The sequence below is a fragment of the Pogonomyrmex barbatus genome, unplaced genomic scaffold, assembly GCF_055798465.1.
Source record: "Pogonomyrmex barbatus isolate J1 unplaced genomic scaffold, ASM5579846v1 scaffold14, whole genome shotgun sequence".
In the NCBI taxonomy this organism is placed as follows: domain Eukaryota; kingdom Metazoa; phylum Arthropoda; class Insecta; order Hymenoptera; family Formicidae; genus Pogonomyrmex; species Pogonomyrmex barbatus.
In genome coordinates this window covers 4,566,456-4,583,101 of record NW_028297110.1, presented here as the reverse complement: position 1 = coordinate 4,583,101, position 16,646 = coordinate 4,566,456, and the positions used below count along the sequence as shown (strand labels likewise).

General features: G+C 36.7%; 2 protein-coding genes across 2 annotated transcripts; both read right to left on the bottom strand.

Annotated features, from left to right (window-relative positions):
* Positions 1-1,825: 1,825 nt before the first annotated feature.
* On the bottom strand, positions 1,826-9,526 carry LOC148937387 (TAR DNA-binding protein 43-like). The gene is made up of 2 exons (XM_089073048.1): positions 9,386-9,526; positions 1,826-7,515 (listed from the first exon to the last, which is right to left on the bottom strand). The coding sequence occupies exon 2, from the start codon at positions 7,507-7,509 to the stop codon at positions 6,655-6,657; it is 855 nt and encodes a 284-aa protein (XP_088929174.1). The 5' UTR covers positions 7,510-7,515; positions 9,386-9,526; the 3' UTR covers positions 1,826-6,654.
* LOC105430744 (TAR DNA-binding protein-43 homolog) lies at positions 7,819-15,237 on the bottom strand. Its single transcript, XM_011644432.3, has 4 exons — positions 14,516-15,237; positions 13,512-13,681; positions 12,653-12,793; positions 7,819-10,408 (listed from the first exon to the last, which is right to left on the bottom strand). The coding sequence occupies exons 1-4, from the start codon at positions 14,751-14,753 to the stop codon at positions 9,413-9,415; spliced, it is 1,545 nt and encodes a 514-aa protein (XP_011642734.1). The 5' UTR covers positions 14,754-15,237; the 3' UTR covers positions 7,819-9,412.
* Between the last annotated feature and the right edge of the window lie 1,409 nt (positions 15,238-16,646).

The following is a 16,646-nucleotide window of genomic DNA, read 5'->3' as shown; positions in this document are numbered from 1 at the left end:
AAATATATACTCCTCTCTCGCTCTCTCTCTCCCCTTTTACTCTCTCATCTTCAGATCCTTTCACCTTTCTTTCTTTCGCTCTCGCTCGCTCGCTCTTTCGCGTCTTTCCACTTGCATCTCAAAAACTTTGCCAACACTTGCTCGTTCGTTTTCTGTCCATCCAAGAAGGCACGTTCACGGACATCAACCATCCACATATATATTCACCCAAGCTGTTGAAACAGAATCGTACAGGATTAGTGTCCGGTATTCACCGGGTACTCGTGGGAGGGATCGAACTAACTAAGAGTACTAACATTCTGGCTTGCAAATCCGGTTGTCTCGAACGGCCGGATTCTACTTGTTCTCCCAGGATGCGAACGAGAAAATGAGGACAGTTAAAAGGTGCTGCCGCAGGGTATGCGACATCTTTATTTCTCTCTTTTCAAACGAAACAGACTCACGTTTTCCCGAAATCGTTGGTAATCATCGCTCATCTCCGTGGCTCTCGTTTGTGGCTTGTGACTAAGATAGCGAACGCGCGAAAAGTATATGCCTGCAATCTGATTTGCTGTCGGTGATATCTGTGAGAATTTGTAAATTGGCCGCGCGGATTGTACGCGTGTTGTGACAAAATTGTGTTCTCCAAATGTTAAAAAAAAGCAAACACGTAATGCAACTTTGCTTGTTATGAGGGCAAAGTTATTTATTTTAGCGGGGCGATAGTACCAAGTTAGCTCACTTAGTTGCTGAAGACTCCTCGTCGGTTCTTCGTTCTTCGATTGGTGAAGAACGAAAAAAAGGATGACGAGAATGTCGAAATCGAGCTAAATTATCTCAAATCTTTCTCACATCAAAGAATTTCTCAAAAATCTTGTGATAAAAGTGAGGAATGAACTGTACATATTTTGTAAGAAAAATAATCTGATAAATACCAGACAGCAGTTGGTATTTATCGCATTATTTTTTTCTTTTACAAAACTTTTCTTTTAAAGATAGAAATTTTTATTTTATGAGGAGGACACGAGATGATTTGAAAGGAAAGCTGCGTTCCAAGAGATATATGCAATGCAAGGATTTTTTTCTGCTTCAAGAAGAAAATAATCGTCATAATAATCGGAATGTGACGAATGCAGATGATGAGTTAGAGAAAGAAAATAACTAAAAAAAAAAATATATATATAAAAAAAAAATGTCGACGGGAAACAAAAAAATTTTTCGAAAATTGTGGAAAGCCAAGAGTATCGATGAAAGTGATTATTTTACTTGACCGTTGATGATGGTGAGGCGTTATAAAAGAGAAATAAATGTCAGATCGTAATCACCTGTTTCGAGGACCAGCGGATGTTTTCCGTAGCCTTACGTTTACCTCAGTCATCGTCTTCATTCAGTCAGTCATCGCCGGAAGGCCGGCTACCAGTGGCTCTGTTATGTTACCTTTCAAACTCTTCCACTCGTTTCTACGGTTCTACAGTTATAAACATCGCCTAAAACCTAAGCCCGTCCCCTCGTTGCTATTAGTTAAATACGACTTTGCTTCCTAAGTCTTAGTTATAAGGAAATTAGAATTTTATACACGCAAATCTTCATTAGCTTCGCTAAGAGTTATACCGCATTATATGTAGGTCGAATTGAATATCTCTTCATATATCTGGAGATGTATGTTGTATTAAAGCGCTAATTAAACGCAGTAGTCTCAAACTGGTCGGATATCCTGACTGTCCCAGAATTCGCGCAAAAGAAACGAGAATCAATATCTCTTTTTAAACCTTTAATTGTAATCGAAGCAAAGCTCATTTGAAATTTGGCCATTTAACAAATTAGTAACATTCTGTCATTTATTTAAGTAAAGTTCTCTAAAATTCAATTTGCAAAAAGTGTTTATCGGCTAAAATCTTATACGAGATACGTTCGTCTTCTGCCAATCCTGGGACAGCTGGAGATGTGTAATTGTGCATCGCTGACTCGCATTTAAAGGAATCTGTGATACCCCCACGATGCTTGGGTCTTTTATTCTCGGCATAATTTAACATACACTACAATCAACGGAGAACGTTACGGAGAGCATTGAGTATTCTCGCATCAACTCGGCGAACTCGGGAAAGGTTCTACAATTTCACGTCACGGCATATACGTTCGGGAACTTAATGCTCATTCGCGATTTTCTAATATTCACATCTACGAGGTTTCGCGCAGTATGCCGCTGTGGACAAAAAGAATTACACACGACACTTTTTTTCTCTTTTACTCGTCACGAGTTTCGGCACGCAGAAAAATCGTGTTTCTCGCATACGTAAAAAAACGATAATCTCGATTCTCATTCGACTCGTTCGTGTAGCTCGAAGTGTATCTCAAAAAGTGTAAAAGAATACCGGACTCGCGGTCTTCTCGCCGCGAATGTTCGACGCGGCTCGAAATCCCCCTAACAGCCGAGAGATCGACGGATCAAAATTAACATTCTCACACGACAACGCTCTTCACGACACACGTCTCGGACCTGTCACGCAGCTTCATCTCGTTTTCCTCTCTCTCCCTCTCTCGGGACACAACAATATCGAGCGATTTTACAGAGCGCAACTAACTCTACAATAAAATTCGTTACATTATGTGAGCGATATTAAAATTGCTTTATATCAATCCGTATTTACATACTTCGTAGATCGCTTCCAAATCGTTTTGCAAGGCATCCTTTGAGCAGTGGGCACTCTCATCCCGCGCGATAACTCACTGATTGAGGGATCACGAGAATATGCCAGTAATGTCGTAGGCATCGCTATTTCAAACGATTTGAAATACGTGGCTTGACAATCAGGTCCGTAGGCAAAGTTCATTTCAACTCGAAGAGCTGTCTTTTTATTCAATGAAAGAAATAAGAAAAATATTCGAGTTTTCTTATCCAAATAAATTTTACTCTTATAAATTATCTCCTTTATAAAGTAGAGAAGATTCTACTTCAAAGATGTTCAAGAATTTTGCAACATTTACGCATTATTTCCCCGCTATTTTTTCCCAAGTTAAATTAAAATATTTGATATTGATTCTTTGCTAAATAAAACTCAGATAAAATATAGCGAAGAGACAGAAGATGTAATACTCTTCTAAATCTAGAGGGTAAGAGTAAAGAAATGTGTCTCTAAACTCAACTGTCAAACCACGTAGATCCATATCGCAACGATTCACGCACGAATGTTCGAGCTGATCAATCATAAATCGATAATATCCATCGTACATTCATCCATCAACGATTTTTACTTCACTTCTTATTACAAGTTATTTTATTTTATTCTACGTCTTTACGTTTTGCGTATCGTAAGGAACTACTTTTCCCTGAAGATATTTTCAGATGTTAAAGGGATTAAAGCGCGAACATTCGTGCTTCAGCGACAAGCTTGGTACGGTTTCAGTGTCTGTTAAAAGTTGTCTTAAACCACAGCTTCTATGTAGATCGATATAACAATTTATAGACTTAATAGCGTGGCAGAATGCGCAATCAACCAACTCCACTTTGTCTATCTCTCCTCATTGGAATTTGTGGGGATGTATGTGTATGTATGCGTGTGTGTGTGTGTGTGTGTGTGTGTGTAATAATTTAGCCTCTTTTATATACACTACGTATATAAACAGTCTCCTCTCGATCTAAATGTATACCAAACACACACTGGACGAGTTTTGCTCATTCTCATCTAATACCGCAGTGTTTCTCCGCTCGGCTTATGCATTATTACTCAGCTTATCACCTCACTTCTTCATCTAGCGCCGCCAAGTACACGCGTTCTCAGTGCTCTAAACAAACGACATTATCACTTTTGCTAGTAATAAAAACTCACGCTTGTAGTTCTGAGACGACCATTAACAAATACATTCAACCGTCATACACACACACGTGCGTCGAGCAATCCACGTTCGACGTTTCTCAAAAAAGTTTAGAGGAGATATTTTTTCCCATCTATACACGCGACAGGCATATCGACGAGATTCACGCTAATGAGAGAGAAAGAGTGAGAGAGTATTATCATTAGAATTGCATATTTTTAAGTAGTCCAAAGTAGGAAGTTTATGAGAAATCACTGTACGATAAATGAAAAGCACAACAGTACATACATCTCTTATATAGAAGGATTATTTTATTCTTTCAATTAATATACTCATTAGAGAGATAATTAGCGTACTCTGAAATAGACGATCTTCCAACGTGGTATACAGTGATATCGCGGTGATGAATGCGGTCTTTTAATTGCGACGTAACTATTTCGTAAAGTTAAAGTTTTATTGACTATAATTGTGAGATGTGAATTGCATCCTTCTTCGCGTGAATTGCATCTATGACTCTTTCTTTTTCTTTCTTTCTTTCTTTGAAAAATAAATACTCTCGACCAGTAAAGCTATTTTTTTTTCATTATCGTTCAATCAGGAAACAGCTCGAAAGTCTCATCAAGGATATCCATTCAAAACTTATTACATATTATACATATACATATAGAATATTTAGACTGTTTTTTTTCCGCTTACACTTCAAATCACTCAATTAAAATGGAAAAATCTAATCAATTTCTTTTCTTTCACACATAATCAATCGATAATTTTGACACACCTGCACACTAAAATTCTCACATAATTATTTATGTGTTACATATGACATATCTGAAGAAATTCAAATCGATAATATACAATACGGATAGCTGTGATCAATCTTCAGATGCAAGTTATTATGATACATTCAAACATACATTATCAAACAATCATTCGCAATTTATACGCTCCTTCTAAAGATCTCGTTCATATTCTATAGCAACCTTATGCGAGACAGATAAAGACTATTGCGAAATAAGAATAAGATGATTCCAACAGAGGTAACTTTGTACCACAAAGAAAATGATAATGTTAAATTTCGATCTCAATGTGGATTATCCCTCTAGATAGAAGTCCAGAGAAATCTCTTTCGTTACATTAAAGAATCGTTTTTGCTATCAAAAACGATTCTTTAATGTAACGAAAGAGATTTCTCTGGACTTCTATCTATGTCAATCTACTTTACATCTATTCAATGTTCTGAAGTTTATTTAAAAAAAATTATTTAGTATTTTTTTTGTATAATGAAGATATTACAGAAATTACGAAGTAAAATTTGTACTCGTATCAGAAAAAAATATTTTGCTAGAGGTTGTTATAAAAAAGATAAAAATATCAAATGACTGCAACTTAAATAAAACATGAGAAATTCGAAATAAATCATTTATTTCAGCTGCAATATAACTTGTAATTATATTCAAAAGATCTCTGAAATATATAACAATGTATTAAGGAAAAATTAAAACTCTAAAATAATCAAAATTTATTTTAGAGATTTTTCATTAATTTGTATTAATTCATTAGAAATAATCTTATTGAAATATTTGAAAATCTGATTTCTGAAGGTGCGATGACAAGTTATATATCTCATTATATTTCTTTTATAAACAACATCTAGCAATTTCGTGGCTTTCAATTCGATGACAAACCAATTAATTAGCTTTAATTTTAAAAATATACAGTGTCTCATCTGTTATTCCAGTGACAATTATCAATGACAGATCTCGGACTATTATAGTCTCAGCATTTTTGAAATTAGAATTTTAATGTGAATATATATGTATTAAAATTTAATTTCAAAATTGCAGGAATTTGTCACTTAACAATTGTTACAGAAAGATACATTCTGTATATTATCAGATTGCACACAATAAATCGATCATTTTAGTTACAAATTAACTTCAGTGATCGATATCTAATCTTCTTCAACTACACTATAATCCTTTCACGAAAACGAGAGAAAATTTAATTTAATTGTTTTTTTTTTTTTTTTGTAAACCACGATTAATAAACACAAAATATTAGATCTAGAATTCGAAGCTTTAACAAGTGCTCTTTTTTGACTAAAGCCCCCTTTTCCTTTTTTCTGAAAAGATTTGCGACACAAAAAGACTTAAACTATTTTTAATTTTCAATGACTTTTAACAATTGCTCGATGGACAAATATTAAAACAAAAAAAAAATGCAAATAGAAAATATAATTAATTTTCTATATGACTGCATGTGATAGTAATTTCAGATAAGAACCTTTGAATTTATATCTTATTAGATCTGATAAATAAAAGTAGCTTAAGCCTTTTTGGATCTCAGATCTCATCAAGTATACCTAATATGTAAATTACACATTTACCATTTATTATGCTTCATAACGCTATCGATTATACATTCTTTGTCACGCAGCTATGCTGCTCACACATCAATTCCACACATATCGATTTTATTCATGCCGCTATTCATCCTACACACCACAGAGATCACGCAACAATCGGAGCGCATATATTCAAATGATCAAAGCTATCCGCTTTTGTCTTAAACCTAAACTTCCTTTAACGAACGGAATTGTGCTAATTCGTCAAACCAGTAAGAGAGTGGATAGAGTCTGGAAATATTATGATACACGCAGTGATAATTCGTGCAAAACATTAGAAAAAATGTCAACATACTATAGGCTCTGGTTTTTGTCTCTTTTTTACCATACGAAGTCGAAATATTTTTGGAAAACTTTCGACTTCGTTAGTTACTACCGTTCGTTATGGTTGTTGCGTCGGGACCCGTGGATAGAGGATCCGTTTGGTTTTACGAGTAGACCCACGGCCCCGATTGAATTTACTCGTACTTGAGAAAGGTATTCGACTTCTGGTCACGCTGACCCGGGTGATTCTGCCAGGCGCCCTGGGACGCGTTCGGGTTATTCGGCCCGGGGCCGCCGGTGCCGGGATTGCCGGTATTGCCGTCGCCGCCGCCTTGGTTCATCCAGCTGAGGAAGCCGGAATTGCCGCTATTGCCAATCGTATTGTTACCGGAAGGCGGCTGGCCCGGTGGGCCCGGCTGGTTCGAATAACCCTGGTCGTTTCCCTGGTTCTGCAGGTTACCGATCAGACCCCAGGACGCCTGGTTTAGGGCGGCGGCCACTAGTGCCGGGTTGACGGGCAACGCGGACAAGTTCAGACCACCCATCGCCAGCGGATTCGACATGCCGCCTCCGCCACCGCCGCCATTGTTTTGCCCGGTGATACCGAGGGCTTGCAGATTTGGCATGTCGAGATTCCCGCGATTCCCCGGGTTATTCCAGCCATTCGGGCCCATATTGTTGCCCGAGTGGCCCATATAACGATTGCCCTGATAATTGCCCTGCACGTTATTATCGACGGGTCCCGGCGCGCCCCTGCCGCCCCTCATGTTCGAGTTCACTTGATTATTAAAGTTTTTATTGTTGCCCTCGGACTTGGGCGCGGCATTCGAGACGTGTACCGAGACGCCCTTGATAATATGATCTTCACCGCAGAGCGATTGGGCGACTTCGGGGTCAAGGAAAGTAACAAACGAAAACGCGCGGAAGGGTTTAGGGATGAATACGTCCGTGACTTCGCCGAATTTGGAGAAATAATCTCGCAGATCATCCGCGGTTAGGTCTTCAGTACAGCGGCCGACGAATACTTTGCAGGGGACTTGTTGAATCATTCCTTCCTATGTACAAACCCATAATCAATACATATTTTCACGATTATACAAGAAAAACTTGCGTACAGTGCACATTACTCACAATAACGACGGCGGTAGAATCGCTATGAGACATCTAGCGTTCGTCAAGAGAATAGCGAAAAACGTAACATAAGTTTACATGGTTACATCAAGTGTATCATATGCGTATATATTACATACAATTCCAATAGACACGCAATCTACAATTTCTCGCTTCCGGCTTAAAACTTTAACGCTCCGTTGATTGTAATTAATCTGCACTAAACGTCAAGTTTTATGTATAGAAAATTCTTAAACACATATTTATATATTTCAAGAAAGGACGCCGGCTGGCTCAATTTACAAGTAAATGTATCCACGTATGTTGTATAAAGAACACTTAAGCACTATGACCACTTGAAATCCATGCATCAATCTGTACAATGTCTTTTCTTTTATGTTCACGATGTAGAGAATCTCATGCTACATTACACTGTCTTGATTTGAATAATAAGCACATATTTGATAAAGTGTAAACAGTTATTCCAGACTAATTATTTCTACCATTAAACAACATATTTGTTATATTTAACAAACACCATGAATTAATGGGAATATATAAATGCTTTTTCTTTAATATTAGTTTGATTATAACAAAGCATTTAACTTTGCGACCTAAATATTTCTGTTGTACATAATTATCATATTTTCAAAAAGAGTCTTATAATTTCTTATAATTTAAATAATCTTATAATTTAAAAGAGATTTAAATAGTCTTATAATTTAAAAGAGAAATATAATATAGTAAAATAAATTTTTTTGCCATTTTTTAATAATAAAACCATATAATATTTCTTACAGTTCTTCTGATGCTGATTTTGATGTAAAATATAAAATATTTTTTTAATCTATAATATAACTGTTCATAACTTCTATGCCACACATTACATATTTTAAATAAATGTTTGAACTTGAATTTTTTAATTATATATGTACAACAGAAATACTTTAGAAAGTATTACTCACAAAATTAAATGCACAAAAAATGTTCTATATATATCAGAGAAGAATAATAAATGAATGCTGTAAAATTAGTTTAAAATAGTCTTTAAAGTGTGCATAAAAGAATAAATTTCTATAATTTTCCAAATATTATACCACGCATCTATTTCATTATTTTTGACACTTTTAAGATATTCCGTGATTTAAGAAACTAATGTGCTCTGCACCAATTAATAAAATTCAGATAAATGTTACAAAAAAAATATAAAATAGTAATTAATAAAATAACATAATAATTGAAATTTCATCTTTTTCTTTTTGTATAAGAAATATAGACTTTTTGTGAGTCAAACGCAACAATAAAAAGTATTATAAGTCACACGTCAGACATGATAAACATTTGATAATTTGATAAAAAACGAATCAATATTCTACATGTACATATTCTATATTGGTTGGGTTTCATAAAGTGCATATGCGCACATTTATACATGACATGAACTATAGATAAATGTGCATATATGCATTTTATTCGGACTCAGCCATTGTATCGATATATTATATAATTTTCCTATATAATTTTAATAAAACAAGAGTATCCCTAATTTGAATATAAACCGTTCCGCACATCGTCATACTGAATATTTTCAAACATTCATTCATACAAAATTTTCGACGCATTTTCTATGATCCGTGCGACACCAAAGAAATCCGTTAGACTGATATATCGCAAACAATACATGTGACAATAATATCAACAATATCAACATATTCATGACGCTTGTAGATGCATGGTATAATACATCGTGGAATGTGCATTGAAACATTTGGTTGGAAAGATCATCGCGACAATCTAGTATTCCCATTAACCCACGATTGATTGTAATTACGAGTTTCCTCTTCAGTATCTTGATGCGTCCGGAACATGGTGATCCCTCGATGGCCGGTGCTTGTAATAGCGATCGTAGTAGTTCTCCTTTGTCGGATATCTCGCCGGATCCACGTATCTACCATCGTCACGACCATCTGGCACGACGGCGTAACGGCCGTCAACCTCGCGGCTTTCCATTGCGTATCTGCCGTCCACAGGATCCCTACCGTCGACGATGTACCTCCTATCCATCTCGCGACTGTCCACATATCTGCAGTCTACTTCTCGGCTAGGATCGATCGGCAGATGTCGGCTGTCCGGATGCCTCGCGTCCGGATAACGTACTTCCATGTATCTGCAGTCAGCCGCCGTAGCGTAGCGGCCGTCGGCTTGATCGTAATAGCACCGTTGCTCATATCCATAATTATACCTGCTCTTGTCATATTGTTCAGGACAATTGTCAGCTGGATAGGCAGCGGCGCGTCCCTCGCTGTAATATCTCGGTCCATATTCGATATCGGCTGGTGGATATGCAGAATTGGCGGTCGTTGCGGCAGCGTTTGCATGCGGTGGCGGAATGTAGCCGCGGGAATCGTAGGCGGCAGAATCCTCGTAGACGGCGTAGCTCGGCTTCTCGTTGTAGACGTTGTAAGCGGCTTGATGACCGCCACCACCACCACCACTACCACCACCACCACCACCACCACCGCCACCGCCGCCGATACTACCGCTACCACTACCACCGCCACCGCTTTCGTACTTGTATTTGTTATCGTCGTAAGGATAATTCGGGGGATACGACGGGTAGTGAGTGGTTTTGTAATCGTACTCCGAGTCGTATCTAGGGGGTGGCGCGCTCGGAGGCGGAGCAGTGGCCTCGGACGACGACGAGTTTACGTTGGCTACGTACGGCTTCGACGCCGGCACTCGGCGACTACTCGGCGTATGCACCGGTATAGGACGATAGCACTCGTTACCGTGCTTACCCGTATCATACTGACGTGCCATCATTAATCCATCAATATTCTGCAACCAGATTACACCAGCCCTCGACAATCACATACAGACTTGATCGAAATGCTGAAGCACACATACGCATTCGCTCCGCTCATCGCAGCAACGCGGCACGCGTCTCAAAATCACGTTGATCGAATCGGAAACCGGTCTCGATATTCCAGAACGCGAATGCAAACGAGAAATCGCAGCGCAAAATTTATTTAATCTCCGCGAGACATGACACGACAACTATCTGCTCATTCGCGAGTTTTTCTGATCACGCACTCTACTCATACTCAGTGCCGCTTCGCAAAGCCTTTCTCTCACGGAATCACACGTTTTCTGGACTCTAGAGCGAATTATTCGAAATCATATCATAACAACGCATCGCGCGTCTCGCAGAAATGCTAGAAATGTCATTCCCGTATTACGATAACTCGCGCGGATTTTCACAACTAAAGAATTGATACACGATCACGAGACACACTCCATATGCGAGATCCTTGCATTTACATATTCCAGCACACAGAATCATGTCACCCATTACAATACATTTCACGTATCTAGGAAGATACGCGCGCTCACGAAAATATTTATTTACGCTCTTTCAACCTGTATATTAATACATTCTTACTCATAATATTCTCATTCACGCGTACTCGGAATGCTACGCAATTTAACGAATATTTTGGTTTTTATCAGCGTAAAGATATCGGGTCGTTCCAAGACTTTTCTTTTTTCTCTCATTTATGTGTCGTGATCGAGGCTTGCGAAAGCTTCGCCACATTTTTTTAAACGAAATCTTGAGAAAGATAATACACGATGTTACTTGTTAAGTCTACCGTAAGTTGGATATGTTTTATCGAGTCATTTCTCTCTCCGTTGCAATCTCATCACACAAGACCATTAATCACACTTCTAAAAGAGATCTCATACCGTTTTTAGAAACACAAACATACTGTATTATTTACATGTTCTTGCAAGCATTCCATTGAACGCTCTCTCCACGCACCACACTCGTATAAACATACATTCGTACATACAGACATTTTGCATTCTTTCTGTATAATTCCACCATTCTCGTAGTCTCTCACACATTCATCTATTTATACCACAGCGTATACGTCTCATATACGTAAACGTAACGTATTCAAGGAATATGAGAAGATATTGACATTCGCTTTAAAGCATCATATGATAAATGGAGATAGACAGGAAGCTCGTAAGATAAGGATATTATTGATATCCACAAATGATCGTAAGCTTATCAATTTCAGCCGATTGTCTCTCTCACGACATTCCATCCTCTACTTGAAATATCACACGTGTATTCACATCTGTACATATCTTCAAACGTAAAGACACATAAAGACATTCACAGATGCAAAAAAGATTTGTCTTGTATATTACAAAAAAAAAAAAAAATTCTTTACATTCCTCTCAAATACGCTTTTCTGCTCTCTTCAAATAAAACATTTAAATCGTGAAAAATGAAAACTTGAAAATAAATTAGCACTTGTCAACCAATAAAATAAAACTCATGCAATATACTGTAGACAACAATGCTGCAAAATTAATTATTTATTTTATTTCTATTCCAATAAATTTAATTCAAAATTTGGAGAGTTATTAGTGATTTAAAAAAAAGATTTAAAAATTAGATTTAAAAAAAAAGCTAAAACTGTAATTATATGGATAAATTATTTTAATATAAATCCATAATATATATTATAAACAAATCTTGCAACTTCAATTTTTAAAGATACATACAGATTGAAGACACGTGTTCTTGAAAGAGAGAGAATATATCATTTCAGAAACAATATAAAAATCGTTTAAGTATCGAAAACAAATTTAAATTCTTGCCATTTAATATTTATAACATATGTTATTCTTAAAATTATTAAAATTATATAGTCATATAATAACTGATTGCTAATAATATTGTGTTGTATAAGTTTTACTATTTAATAATAATAATAATAATAATAATAATAATATCTTCTTTAATAATAGAATATGAAAAAATATGGGTGATTGATTAAATAAAAGTGCCAATTACAAAAACCTACAACACTTTCATTATCTCTGACAAAAAATATAAATATATAAATAAATCTCCTATTGCTTTCAAAATGATTTATTCGCTCCTATATACTTTAAATATGCATCACCAATTTTAGCTTATCAAGGTTCTCTGGTACATTAGAGAAAGCGATAAAAAAATAGGCAGAAAAAAATTTGTAGGATCCGCAAGTGAGTTTGTTTTCTTACCTTACTATTTGGAACCTTGACATCACACCATCTGCCATCGATCATATGACGTTGTGCAAGGCATCTCAATTGTGATTCATAACTTCCAAATCTTATAAAACCAAATCCTTTGCTTTGACCAGATTTTGCATCTTTTTTTACCTATAACAAGATATCAATATAATTTCTTATTTAAATTTATATCAATATAATTCCTTAATTAAAGCTCATTGCATTTATGCTAATTTCAATAAAATATTCCACTTTTGTATTATTGGCATTTGTTATAAGTACATTATTAACTATCCATTGGGAATTCAAAGATACAGATAAATCATTTATTGTAAATTTTAAGATAATTGATAAATGACGAGATATCCTCAAAAAAATTTTACAATAAAAACTTGATAAAAATTAAAAAAAAAAAAATACAAGAATTTTTTCAAATTTTTATACAATCTGAAACGGTATTAAAAAACTAATGATTCTCAAAATCTCAGATTGCTGACAAAAAATGCTAAATTATAGATTGTCAACAGAAAGTTATGCACATAAACTATATGATAAATATTTACTCAATTAAAACTATTTGTTAGGAATTTAATTATTATCAATATTTTAAAAATATTTTATTACTTTTAGTACTTATATCCAACATAGATTAATCTTGAATCTAATTTATTTCTCCTTTTTTTAAATTAATGTTAATCTACATTAAAAGAAGTAAATATTAATAAATTAAATCATGTCACTCTTTTATTTATCTAATAGATTAGCATAAGTTTAGAGGAACATATAATTATTAGAATTGCAAAACGCAGATTTTCTCCATGTTAATTTTCAAGTCCAAGCGTAAATTTTATCAAACTCAAATACTCACCTGAGCCATCAGAACTTCACCAAATGTTTCAAAATATTCGCGCAAGTTTTGTTCAGTGGTTTTCCATGGTAAACCGAGTACAATCAAGTCAGTGCAACGCAACTTCGTTTCCATTCTCTTAGTCTTAGCTGTGGAATTTTCCAAATTGTCATCAGATTTACGTTTGTTTTCTGAAAAGACATAATGGATGTTCATGTCTAAACTTGCTATTGCAGAGAAAAAAAAAAGAAAAAAAAAAAGAAGTTAAGAAGAAACAAGAAAAGAAAAAAGAATTTAGAATATAGCTTCAATTCGTGTATCAATTTTTAATATTTATCAATATTTTAGCAGTTTCATATTGTTATGGGCCAAGAAAATATTATTCCACATTTAACATTATTTAAGAATACATATAGATAACAATATTTCTGAAATAATTCTAATTCAGATGTAATAGAGAAATGGAATCAACAAGCAGATTCCAATCTCTGTGATTTCCATTTCTACCAATGTAAATTAACTTCACTTCCAGTTTATTTTTTATCTCTTTTAATTCTGGTAATTAGACAAAAAAAATAAATTAAACCAAGATTGAAGTTACATTGGTAGAAATAAATATCTCTGATGCAGAGATATCTTATCAAATTAGACAAAAGGAGCTGAGTCCAAGTCTTCCCAAAAGCAATATTACTATCGACTGGTTGCTTCGGAATCTGATATCAGGAGTCAAGTTTATTATCGCAGCGGACGTGGGCTAGGAAGTCCCAAGAACTCATTTATATTTAATATCTTGGTTCTCTCCTGCCTGACGATCAGTGAGAGCGTCATCATCATCATCATCGTCGTCGCCGGCGCGAACACGACGACGACGATTGTTCGGCTTCACCCGCAAACGTCGACGCCACGAGCGCAGCGCCATCACGTTATAAATATCGTGAACGGAAAGAGGAGGAAGAGGCGGAGTAGATCGAAGGGGAGACGGGGAGGGAGAGGAAAAAAATACATATGCGTACGCATAAGTGTACCTTTGGGAAACACGCAGAAGTAAATCGCTTTGCCCCAGCCGTTCTCGGGCGGATGCAATCGGCCGTCGACCAGCCTGACGCCGCGCATCGTCCGGGATTCAGGGTTGCGGTATTTCAGGCCGCAAGTGCCGGGGAATTGAGCGGACAGGGTGGTGAGCAGAAGCGTGGTGTCGTCCTCCGTGGGCAATTCGATCGGCTCCTCGCCCTCATCTTCGGCTACCTGGATGTAGGACGACATTTCGCGGCCTTCGTTCGCGAGCTGCGCGTGTATGCTCTCTCTCTTTCTCTACCGATTCCGAAAGACGGCACTATCTTCTCTCACTCTTTCCGGCGCGTGTTCCCCTTCTCGCTCTCTCTTTCACTCTTTCTTTCTCTCTCTCTCTTTCGCTCGCGCGCGCTCTCTTTCTCTCTCTCTCTCGCTCGCTCGCTCTCTTTCTCTCTCTTGCTCACTCTTTCTTCCCCGTTTCTCTCGGTACTCCGCGCGTCTGGATAGCTTCTTCGTTTCTTCCGCGTGTTTCCGCACGCGTACGTTATATACCAGAGAAGACTGAGAACACGGACAATCTCTCGCGCAAAACTCGCTTGCTCTCGCTTAACAACACAACAAACACACACGCGTTACGATCGCTCGCACCCAGTCACGCAATACCGCACCTCTTTCTCTCCGCTTTCTGGCGACACGGCGGGCGCCGCTAGCGCCACGCCGGAAGTACCACCGACCGCATCGCGCGGCGTCCAGAAGATTTCGGTTTTTTTCAGGCCGTTGCGGCTCTGCGAGCGAAAAAAAAACGCTATGTTTGCGCGTTTTATGACTACGTGATCTCGAATAGCGGCAGGTAAATTTGTGTGATCGTTTCGTCGCACGTTGGTCACGTCGCGTATGAGCGGAAATGGATTCTAATAACTATCGCGGAGGACGGTCGTGCCGCGGCCAATGCGTAGGAATACCACCGTCGAATGCGGCGCCGCGCGCAATGGCGCCGGCCGACCGGCGCCATCGATTTTCCGGCGGACGTGATATGTCTCTTTCCCGGCGGGGCGACGAAGCCACGCGGAACGACGGGACGATTGAATTTTTCCCATCCTATCGCGGCGGATGGACCAATCATTAATAATAGCGAAATGATAATTTTGTTATGGCTTTAAGATGCGGATGATTTTGAATTCTCTCTGTTTTGTGATCTATACTATGTCATAGATGTAAAAGAAAATTTTAAGAAATTGATATGTATGCGTGTATACAAATCTAAATTATTGCGTAACATGATTTGGAATATTTATTGTTGGCTATTGTCGGAATCTGTAGATTTCTATGATATCGACGCAAGCGGTATCTAGTTTCAATTTTGATTTTACGATGGCGCCACAATCAAGATTTATAAAGTAAAAAAATTTCTTTTAAATTCATGATTTTCTCGAAATAGATATCCTTCCCCTCATCTTTCAATCGCCACCGGAAATATGGGAATTTGAAGGCAATAGATTTTTCAATTGTAAATTTTATGATCATTAATAGATTCGATATTCCCACTTACAATTTTGACAATGATAAAATGTTTTCGTTAATAAAAATTTCATAAATACACAAATATTTTTTATAATTTCTGCTAGAGGATTGGCATCTTACGTCTTAAAGCTTAAATCACCTATTGTGGACCGACACTAAAGATGGCATCTTTAAACTTAATCTGTTCCTTAGAGCCATGAGCGACAATTTTTTCTTCAAATCTTGATTTTTCATCGATTAAGTCAAAATATAAGAGAAAAATTCTAAATTATATATTTATCGAGAATTTTTTCAAATGTTTATACAATCCGGAATAATGCAGAAATTCTCAAAATCCTTGGTGACGGAAGAATATCGATTATTTCCCAATCGAGCGTCCACATAGATTCGAAATAAAACGTGTCCTATCCAAGCGAATCGAAAATCTATAAAAGAATTAAAAAAAGAAGAAGAAGAAGAAGAATAAAATGTTTGTCATAGTTGTTTTTGAAGTATAAGACTTTAAGAAAAGATATGTAAACGTTACCATATCATTATATTATTAATAAATCATTTTATAAAATCTTATCTTCAGAGTTGTCAAATTGTTAAGTAGAAAATATTGATGTTATTATTAGTTGGTTT